The 10,981-nt window shown below is 49.1% G+C and overlaps 2 protein-coding genes across 2 annotated transcripts; one reads left to right on the top strand and one right to left on the bottom strand.

Annotated features, from left to right (window-relative positions):
• Positions 1 to 2,058: 2,058 nt before the first annotated feature.
• LOC112952095 (ras-like GTP-binding protein rhoA) lies at positions 2,059 to 6,461 on the bottom strand. The gene is given in 7 exon segments (XM_026044888.1): positions 2,059 to 2,269; positions 2,271 to 2,343; positions 2,346 to 2,453; positions 2,456 to 2,575; positions 2,578 to 2,655; positions 2,658 to 2,712; positions 6,405 to 6,461. Coding segments are annotated over 7 exon segments (702 nt in total).
• Positions 6,462 to 8,827: 2,366 nt separating this feature from the next.
• On the top strand, positions 8,828 to 10,335 carry RHOB (ras homolog family member B). Its single transcript, XM_026044912.1, has one exon. It carries the CDS (start codon positions 8,897 to 8,899, stop codon positions 9,485 to 9,487), a length of 591 nt encoding a protein of 196 aa, XP_025900697.1. The 5' UTR covers positions 8,828 to 8,896; the 3' UTR covers positions 9,488 to 10,335.
• The last annotated feature ends 646 nt before the right edge of the window (positions 10,336 to 10,981 follow it).

Here is a 10,981-nt window from a genome sequence, read left to right as displayed (position 1 = left end):
GCTTGGCATCTTTGCAAAACTGTCTCCAATTCAATACCCCACATCAGAGGCACCTGAGACACCTGTGTGCTTTAACTTATCTGCAGCCTAATCCTCCCCACCCACACACAAATATATAAAATGGAAATAACAATTTAAAGCCATCTACATAAATACGGCTCTTTGAAATGCACTAATGTGTGTTATTACCTGAATCAGGAGAGCACTTGTGCACAGCATAAACTCACATCCAAGCTGCAAGGGGAGAACAAGATTTCGTTTCTAAATTTGGGAACATTATCAGGTTGCATTGAGAGCATTATTATAAACAGAGGGGAAAGGAAATGAAGGTTGAGAATGGTCCTGGAGAGAAAAAGGAAAGGGCAAGGAACATAGTCAAGAAAAGGAAGCTCCAGGAAGTAAATGGTTTGCAATTACTTTAGGCAGCTCAGTTAATCTTCATGCAGTTTAAATTTCTCATTTTTGAAAATGGAAAAAACATCTACTTATTACCAAGAGGTGGGTTGCTAATTCATGTTGAAAAGTGCTCTGAGATTCTGGGAAGAAAGAGAGTTTTAAAATTGTAAAGTATCACCCTTGAAATCTGTTGTTATGCTATGGTAAGACTGAGGATTTCAAAGCTGCAGTTGAAAACTAATACAGAAGGAAAACAACWACCTATTCAATCATGAATACTTGACCAGCCCTAGCATTTCTACCCATGATACCATCAACAGACAAATACCGGTGGGAAGAATGGGTAATACATATCTTAGGAGTGCATTTTACTTGGTCTCTCATCTGGGAAAGCGAGTTTGCTAAGCGTACAGCTGCAGGCAGCATAATCAGTTTAGAAATTTGCATTTACTCTCATTTTATTTCCTCCTGGGGAACTGTAACCAAGCTGCCAGCGTGAGGAAACCACCACTGAGATAGCCAGTGAAGGAAGAGTTGGTCTATAGCACGCCCCTGGTCCATGGCAGTCAGGYGCCGCCAGCTCTGTCCCTTCATTTCAGCATCCTAAGGAGTTCACCTTAGAATTCTTTTCCATCCACTTACTGACACACAGCGTGTGTCCTTGCAGACGCTGCATTCACATTATTTACCAGCTCCCAGTGTTGCACCTTTAATGCGAATCCATAATTTGGTTCCTTGCACTGGCAGCAGCAGCAGCTTCAGAGGAGCCAGGAGTGCGGAGGGGACCCCGGGTCCTTCCACTTGGGTCGGYGTCTGCACCTTTCTGAGATTCCCTGCTTAGGCTGTTTCCAGACTGTTAACGACTTACAAAGCTCAGAGTCTAGTTGCTGGCATTGCCTTTAGTCCAAATCTTTTTGTCTTCAAGGTCTATAAAGAGAGAAAAAAAAAGATTTAAGATACATTTAGAGCACAGGGACAAAGAGGCTTAAAATTTAAAGTGTTTTTTTTTTTTTAATTTTTTTATTTTATTTTTTTTTTACCAGAGCCCTCAAACTTCTCTCTGTAGGTCGGAATTCTATCAAAAAACAGATCATCCTAACCCAGAGGTAGGCTCTTTTAACTGGGTTTATTTCCCTGTGCTGAAGAAGAGGTGGAGGCAACACAGCCTTTATTGCACTCCGTAGGTGCATCCCTAATGAACTTACAGCTTCAAGCCCAGGCCAGTTCTGTGGATGAGTCCTGGAGAAAGTCAGACCAGTTCTGCCAGTCATAAACCCACTGCTATTACCCACAGTGGATTACTGCATACCTACACGGAGCCTCCTTTTCCTAGGGACATCCTTGGAGGAAGCGTATTGAAGCAGTCAGTGCACGAGGAAGTCTTGTCATCACAGCTGCTTCCCAGGGAGTCCTGATAGCAGGAGCTGAGCTTTGATTCACTCAATTCCATGTTCTTGTGAGTGTCCCAGCAGTGCTGCTCCGGGTCCTGCTCTAGCTGATGTACGTACCTCATGGCTGAAGGACCTCACTGGAAGGACGCAGCTTGGCCATCTCCATCTGTCAAGATGGATTTTCAGATTTTCTATCAGCCAGATACTCATTTTTTTTTTCCTTCTGTATCATAAAGAGTAACCCCCAAAATATCCACAGAACAGAAGAAACCTACCTAACTTTCCACAGAATGAAATTCAACAGCAAAATAATATCGACTCCTCTTAGAAAATTCGGGGGGACCTCTGATACCTCTTTYTACTCCTTCTTCTCATTTAACACACATTGGCTAATAATCTCCAAGGCTGCATCAACACCTTCTTTTGTCCTGGCACAGCACTCCAGGTAAGCACATGTCCCAGTGCTGGCAGGCAAAGATTTATTTAGCWGTGCTAATTGGCTCTTTGCCCAAAGTGGCTACTTTCTTCTTGATGCAGTCATCATCCCTTAGCTCTTRGTAGCCACCAGAATAATAGGCACTGTGGAGCAGGAGAGTTTGATTTCTGGAACCCACATATCAAGGATGTCTTGCAGTGAGCTTAGCCTATCCACAGAAAAGCACAAAAAATAAAGTCTGTGTCCTGATAGGAAACAGAGTGGAGATTTTGGTAACTGGCCTCATCTGTCCCTGCGACATCAAAGATTTTCAGCTTCACCTTCCTCCCCTCTGCCTCAATGTCAGCGTGTCGGTGTCAAACACAGTTGGCTCGTAGCATTTAGGGAACTGTTCATGGTGCAGAGCAAAGAGGAGGCAAATCTTATCACAGCACCATCTCCCAACAGAGTTAGCTTCCTCCTAAGAGCAGCCAAGCCTTGAGAACCAACCTGAAGTGTAAAATGAATTAATACATTGACTTTGGGGTTTTTCTTTGGTTAGTTGTTAGGTTTTTGCTTTTGTGAGGACTAGAAGAGAAGAATTATTTTCTTCTTGTTACTTCATATTGGAATTATTATGGTTATTTCATCTTGTCTCTCCATACATSTGTATTATCTGTCTTCCCCTTTTTTTGCCCTTCTGTTCCTGAAATGTTCTGAATGTGTGACTAGCTTGCTCCTGATTATTTTTATGCTTCAAAAATTCAAGATAAAAACAAGTCTGGATGCAACCAAGATTCCTGCAGTGTCCTATCATCTCTCACACTGTTTATGGCCAGTGTTCAATTCATAGCAGATTTCATTTTCTAGATTGAATGAGTTAATTTTGTAAGTGAGATGGAATATAAAATACTGTGTGGAACAACTATCCAAATAGATTTTATTGCCTACATTTTTTCCACCATGGTCTACCATGGTGAAATGGTGAAATTCTACCACTGGCAATAGCTACCCTTTGTAAATCCATGCTGCTTTTGTTCAGAGGTCTGCTTTCATGTCATATTAAGAAAATGATCTCTCTCTTCATATATTCATTTCTATTTCATACAAAATGAAAGTTTGATAGACTTACAAGTCAGTAACTTCTAGCACCAATCTTCCTTTCTTGATTTTCAGTATTAGATTGGTTTCTTCCAATCTTGTTACTATCTCAGTTTCCACAGGTCACAGATTGGCCTATATAGAGACTCACCACCACTTTACAAACACCATTATGATGAACGTTGCATTTAAAGGCACAGGTTGATGTTTCTAARTTTAGCCAACCAATCTACGAAGAGAACTGGATGAGATCATGCCTCTTAAAAGAAACCCACTTTGCTGACAATAAAGTGCAAGTTACACAATCCATCGATGAATCACAGCACGTTTGCTTTAGAAATTCCCCACTGGTATTAAAAAAGACCTAAGTTTCATCCTGAGTACTTCAGTACCCAGTGTGGCAAACTGGTTTTGTGCAGAGGGCTGAGGACTAGCGAGTAAAGCAGATGGAGATCAAAGTCCTGCCAGGCAGAGCTGCAGGATACTCTTTTCCAGATCTGCTGAGGTATCTTAGGGAGATGAATCACAGAACAACTGAGCTGGGAAGACATCTCTGGAGATCATCTGGTCCAACCGACTGCTCAGAGCAGGGCCAACTGCAACAGGTTCTCAGGGCTTTGTGTCCCGCTGAACATCTCCAAGGACAGAGACTCCCTGGCCTCTCTGCGAAACCTACTTCAGTGTTGATCACCCTCACAGAAGTGAAATGAAGCCTGTCAAGGCAACAGTCTGTAGGGAAAGAACTGTGTTCAAGTTAAGCAGTAGTGTGAACCATCTTGGGCCTCAGAGGTGAAGATGGAGTTCCCTGTTATCCTGCTAGCATTGCACAAGTCATTGCTTTTGCCTCTGTCTCAGTTTCCCTGATAGACAAAGACTGCAAGGTGCTCACAAGCTCTAAAAACTAAGGAAAAAGGGAGCCAAGGTAGCTTAATTTGGTCTCTCTGCAGAGCAAAGTGACTGTAAAAGCAAAATGGTGACGCAGATACTTAACTGCTGGCATGTAGTCATGAGCTCTACCCATGTTTAAACATAGTTACTGAAGAGTTCTTCATAGGAGATTAAGGGTTTAGCCCAAAGATGAACTTAATATCTTGCTTTTTGTTTGAGTGAGTTGGAGGCCTGAGGGCACTTTAGTTTTCTATGGTGATCTAATTTTACTTTGCCACACCATATTTCCAGAGTACTACTCAAATATACCTCTGATAGACTTGCCACTAAAACCCAAATTTAATAATAACTTGAGAAAACAAAAGAGATTCGATTCTGACTTGTTTCACTCCCTGGGTAGAGCAATGCCAGCGAGGCCCCTAAGCTCATAAAGCCACTTCTTGTTTGGCACGTGCTTTCTTTCACCTGTGCTGTACTTAGCCTGAACCTCTGCTTCAAATCCACACAGGCCTTTTCCACTCCTTCTTTTGAACCTGGCAAGTCTCTACCAGTTTCTAGGTAGATTAGCCCAGCTTCTCTGCTGAGAGCTCTGCTCACAAGAGGATCTGAGAATTAAACTCTACTTTTTTTTTTCTGTGGGGCCTGTCCCCCACATCCACCCAGAGCTTTTCCAGCAGCCTGTGAACTGCTCGTATTTAGCTACCTCCTGCTTTCCTTACTTCACTAAGAGGCTTTTCCTGCACGAGGAGTGGTGAGAGCTGCAGGATGCCTGTTGCTAGCATTACAAGTCAGCATGAAGGGCTTGGTTCACTACAACTGGTACGTACGGCACCCTCTGTGCCCAGTGCACTTACTTGTCTACGTATTGACAGAATAGGCAGAGATTACATTCCCTGCTGGGCTTTCATGCTCTGGGTACAGATTTATGCTTGAGCACAAATTATCTGAATTACAGACGTGCCCTTTACAAAATCTGCTTAGGAAAAAGAACAGGGGGGCATATGATCTGGAAACAATCTCCAGTAATTGCACTGGAATTGTCTTCTTTAGCGAAAAATGCCAATTGGATTAAATCATGTGAAAAACAAAAGGCCGAGATTTTATCTCAAAACCGCAAGCACAAGCAGTGAAAGCAAAGCAGCAATGTCTCCTTACTCCTGCTTCATATTGCCTCATCCACCACACCGATACATGTGGTGCAGCACAACTAATAAATTCTCTGGTCGGATAGTTTACATTTGGGGATTACTGGAAGTGAAGCTCAAACTTGCTCAAGAAGTATTATTCAGTATATCATGTAAATTTGAGCAAGATATATAAAAATCACAACATAAGCCTCAAATTTGGCCCTAAAATATATGAGCTGGCTACTCTCCCGTGTCCTTTCCAGACAATGCCTGCATACAGAATCAGGCATATACAAAMTCCCCTTGAGAGAAGAGAAAGACTCCTCAACCCAGAGCCTAGTTTCATTTTTTTTCCCCCAGATTTTCCATCTCTGCTCTCAGTTACCATAAGTTTAAGCACTTCCACACAGCAGCWTTTGCTGTGCTCTGTCTTGCAGCAGCTTCCCCTTCTGCTGCACTCACAGACTGGGATTCTGACCAGATTTTTGTTTGCCCTGATGCACTGGTCTAAGCAGGAAGAGAAAAGGATCCCTCTGTACAGTTCCTCTCTTGATTTCCACTGTCTCTCAAATTGGCTCACCTCATGCTTTTGGGTATGATCTGAAGAAAGGATATTCCAGAAAAGAGAAGCAAATATAACCAAAATGATAATGTGAACTAGAGGTCTGCTCACTTTGAGTCAGCTCAGTACCACATTACTACAGGTACCACATTACTGCTTTCTGTAACTTCAGTAAAAAATGAGGCTCTGGGGATTCATGTCATGGCTTTCAGATAATATTTATGGGCTAATCCACTGCAGGACAAAGGCAGCGTGTAGCAGATTTCCAATAGGCCCGAAGCCCAGGTCACCAGCAAGCATCATGTGCATTGGACATTGAACTTGGAGTGCATGGTCACTACAGCGTCCTTGATGCTGCCTGTAGGAACCGCTTCTGGAGCGTGTCCAAGCACAGCGGAGTGAGGGGGACTTTGGTGCAGGGGAGCCCCAGGGCTGGGCGGCCCTGCACGAGGCCCGTGGAGGCATCTCCAATTGCTAGGTCAAGGCACTGCATGGACTTCTGCAAAATTAGGTTCAACAGTTACCCCTAGGCCGTAGCCAGGTACTGGCACCGCAGCCGCACTGCCAAAGGCTCCCGGCATGGGCTGGACTCAGGCCCACTAAAGCTTTGCTGCTAATTTTCTGAGCGTAGCTTGGAAGCTGGGACCAGAGCTGACCCYCGGCGGGTGGTTTAGATGAGGCTGCCCCATTCTGAAGTCTATGAGAGTCTGAGGGCATGACCGGACTCGGTGCTCAGTTCCTGCATGCTGGGGCACACGTGATGCCAGCAGAGCTGTGCACTTTGCAAYGGGTGCTTTGGAACGGGTGCATTCTCCCCAAAAGCCACATGAAAAGTATGCCAAAAATGCACTTAAACAACAGCCACCACCATCTATAAAATACCTGCAGCTTTTCCCCTTGCCCCTTCCCCCTGGCTTTCATGTYTCGGGCCCGTCAGGAGCAGGGGCATTCACGCCACAAGGTGGCACTGAACTCCAGCGTAAAATGCATCATTTTACTATTCCTGAAGAGCTGCAAGAAAAACAGCAGATGTAGTTAAAACATTTACATTATACAGCCAAGTAACTCTRTTTGCCTATCCAGAGGGTCTCCACGCCTGTGATTATATTTACAGAGAAAACAGCTACGAGCTGCGACTGCGAYGTAAGAAGCAGGGGGTGGCATGAGGAAGATCTCCTTGTCACACAGCTCACTTCCAGCTCGTGGAGAATTTAAAATTGTGAGTGGTGGCCATATGAAGGCCATATCGGCCATATGAAGGGCCAATGCGGAGCAGAAGTCTCCCCCACTAAAAGGTCAGAGGTGCTGGATAACATCCATGCATGTGACCGCATTTTCAGTTGCTTGTTCTGTCAAATGTCAACTCGAACCTAGCGTATCCACTTGCACATTTCCAACCYCACAGCCTGTATTTATTTTTTCCCTTAAAGCTGCAAAGTGCACATGTGCATCGATGAAATCTTTCATGTGAAAGATGCTACACAAGTGCACAAAAATCAAGGTAAAATCAGGGTATTAAACTACCTTGTGCATTAGAGATGGAACCGATCATCCCAGTCATCAAATTCACCACTGCCCATAGATGTGTTCTTTGACGGGGCGAGAGGGGAATTAGAAAAACCCTGGTGGAAGATGAATTATGTTTYGCTGTGTAGCATTAAGTGAACCATAACCACTTATTTGCCCTAATGACAACACACTTTTGCAGCAGTCCACCGAAGGCAGCCTGCCAGACTGCTCATTGATCATTCAGTGCATTTTTTATTTCTTGCACAGGTGGAACCACCCTGGCCAAGTTATCCTGGCTCCATTCACCAACRTCTCTGCCGGCATCCTGGGATGCGACACCCCATCCTCCGAGCAGGCCGAAACGCCCGCTTCTTGCGCTCATTTTTTTTCCACTTTTTTGTTAATTTTTCTTACTGCAACTTCGGCTATCTCTGCTAACTGAGACCGAGAGGGCATCTCAGTTCACATCGGCTGCTCCTCCCGGCTCGCGATTCCTCGGCTCCCTTTTGGTCGAGAAGCTGGCAGGAGACAGACTCAAAACATGACAAATTCCTTCCTTTTCAGAAGGAAAGCGGCCGAGCCCTGTGATTTTTTCTTTTTTTTTCCTTTCTTTTTTATTTTTTTCAGAAATACCCAGGGATCGCTGCTGTTTTATCCAGCCGCTCGACACAATCCCCGTCCCGCTCGCTTGGGCTTTAAACCGGGACGTGGAGGCAGCGCCGCTCCCGCGGCTTCCTCCCGGCTGAGCCGGGGCCGGCTCCGTGCGCGGCCACGGGCCACAGGGCAGGGAGCGCCGGGCCCGGCGCCCTCAGGGAGCCGGCCGCTCCCCTCACGGTCCCGGGCCGCTCCCCTCACGGTCCCGGGCCGCTCCCCTCACGGTCCCGGGCCGCTCCCCTCACGGCCCGGCCCCGGCCTCCCCACAACGCGGCTCCATAGCCCACCCCGAGGGGCTCCCGGCTCCTCCGCCCCACACGGCGCCCCGGCCCCACAGGCCCGGCCCGAGCGGCCCCCGCCGCCCCCTCCCCCCGCCCGCTCGCCGCGAGCCGGGCGCCCCTGCGCTCCCCCCTCCCCGGCGCGGCCGCTCCCGCGCGACCCCGCCCTCCGCGCCCCGCCAATGGCGGCGCTCGCCGCCAGCGATGACCTCACCCGCTCCGCTCCCATTGGCTGGCTATATTAAGAAAGTGGCCGGCGCCTTTAAATAGCGGCGCCGGGCGCAGCTTGCGGCAGTGGCGGCAGCGACAGCACCGGGCTCGTGTGCGGGCGCCCCGGCAGCGCGGGCGGTACCAGCACCAGCACCACCAGCAGCGGCACCGCTGGGAGCTCTCCCGCCGCTGGGAGCCCTTCGGCCCGCCGTGCAGACGCCGGGGCCGCGCGGGGGCCGCGCGCCTGCCCGCACGGGCGCCGGCTCGCCACGGTGCCCCGCGACAAGGCGGAGGGAGGCGGGCGCGGCGAGGAGGGCGCTGCCATCGTCCTGCTGCACAACAAGGCGAGCCTGGCGAGCCTGGCCATGGCCGCCATCCGCAAGAAGCTGGTGGTGGTGGGGGACGGCGCCTGCGGCAAGACCTGCCTGCTCATCGTCTTCAGCAAGGACGAGTTCCCCGAGGTGTACGTGCCCACCGTGTTCGAGAACTACGTGGCCGACATCGAGGTGGACGGCAAGCAGGTGGAGCTGGCCCTCTGGGACACGGCCGGCCAGGAGGACTACGACCGCCTGCGCCCGCTCTCCTACCCCGACACCGACGTGATCCTCATGTGCTTCTCCGTGGACAGCCCGGACTCGCTGGAGAACATCCCGGAGAAGTGGGTGCCCGAGGTGAAGCACTTCTGCCCCAACGTCCCCATCATCCTGGTGGCCAACAAGAAGGACCTGCGCAACGACGAGCACGTGCGCAACGAGCTGGCGCGCATGAAGCAGGAGCCCGTGCGCACCGAGGACGGCCGCGCCATGGCCATTCGCATCCAGGCCTACGACTACCTGGAGTGCTCGGCCAAGACCAAGGAGGGCGTGCGCGAGGTCTTCGAGACGGCCACGCGCGCCGCGCTCCAGAAGCGCTACGGCACCCAGAACGGCTGCATCAACTGCTGCAAAGTGCTATAGGGGCCGCCCCTGCAGCACGGGAGCCCCCGCGGCCCTGAGCAGCCCCCGGGACCCCGCCGGCCGCCCCAGCCCTGTGTATATAGCTCACCTTTTCTGTCTCGTGCAAGCCGGGGTGCTTTGTGCGTGGGGAGGGGTGCCCGGGGGCCTCGCCCGGAGGTGCCTGCTGATCACGGGAGCYGCGGATGGACCCGGCATCAAGGCTGCGGAGCGAGAGGCCGCATGGCTTCATCCTCCTGCTGGACATCCTCATCCTCYTCCTCCCCACGGGCTGAGCCGGACACGCAAGGGGAGGGGGTGGCCTTGCCATACACCATGATCTCGGTGCCTGCGCCTTCCTTTAATGTCGTCTTCTGCCTAAATGTTGACAGGGGTTTATTTAAGAGTTTATTTTCAAAAGAAATTACTTTGCACAAGTTGGGTTTTATTTTTTATTTTTTTTTCCTAAATTAAACACTCAATGCACTTGTCATCTGCATACAACACTGTAGCATCGCGAGCGCTCGGTAACCTCACCTGGCTCCGGGTTTCAAATGGRTTCTTTTTGTTTTGACATAAGAGGAAATAAAACCACTGTATCTTTCTTTACGTAGAGGGAGACTAATGGGTGAAAGCACTGGTCCTCRTGCATTGAGTACATCAAACTTTGATACTAAAGGGCAGTTTAAAGTAGTTAGGTTTATTTAAAACTTATTTTCACAGGGTGGCAAGCCTGCGTGAAAATAATCTTGTGTTTCTCTGGGTCAGAGAACAATCGTATCCATTTGTGTTTGTTTACTTCCCTTCTTCCCCCGACAGTGGTACTGAGACTGTTTTCTGTTTTTAATGGACTGACATGGCAAAAGCAATGAAATGTATATGATGTTTACATAAAACTCTGAATTGTGTATGCAGTTTTTTTATGTAAAATATTAAAAGACTCTATGCTGATGTCTGCGAGCGCGTTGCTTTGGTTCAGGGGAGCTTGGCTTGCCAAGGGTGCCTCAAAGGTGTCCTCGAAGCAGGACAGGCACCTCTTGGAGGACTGGGGGGTTCTTTTTCCTCTTGGGGGAACCAGTTTCCTCTGCAGAGGGACAAAACCCATGGGGCTGATCGGCCTCCTTGCCCTCGTGGCCGAGCTGGGGGCTGAGGGGTGACTGGGGTCCCTGCTGTGGGTCAGTCCCTTGGTGGGGGTGAGGGAGGGCAGCGACTTRAATAACAAGGACCCCGCACGGAGAACTGAAGCTGCAGGGGCTGTCGGGCTCATTTTCAAGCAGAGCTTCTTTTCAGCAAAGCGACCTAAACGTTTGTTCTCTGCCTAGGCCTTGGGGACAGACTGTGTTGGATTGTGAAACAGGAAGTTGAGCTTCAGCGTAGGCTGCAGCAGCCTCCTCAGACACGTAGCTTGGCTTTCAAATCGTTAGTTCCCAACGTAAAGCAAGGAATTCACTCGAGGTTGTGGAGGCTCCTGCTCTGGAGATCTTCCAAACCCTCCTGGATGCCACCCTGTGCCCCATG

Source organism: Nothoprocta perdicaria, unplaced genomic scaffold (genome assembly GCF_003342845.1).
Source record: "Nothoprocta perdicaria isolate Ctin4 unplaced genomic scaffold, notPer1 scaffold_39, whole genome shotgun sequence".
NCBI classification, from domain to species: Eukaryota; Metazoa; Chordata; class Aves; order Tinamiformes; family Tinamidae; genus Nothoprocta; species Nothoprocta perdicaria.
This window is presented reverse-complemented; position numbering and strand designations above follow the sequence as displayed.

Excerpts from the sequence above, each read along its gene's own strand:
- RHOB (XM_026044912.1), top strand. The coding sequence starts at position 8,897 with ATGGCCGCCATCCGCAAGAAGCTGGTGGTGGTGGGGGACGGCGCCTGC.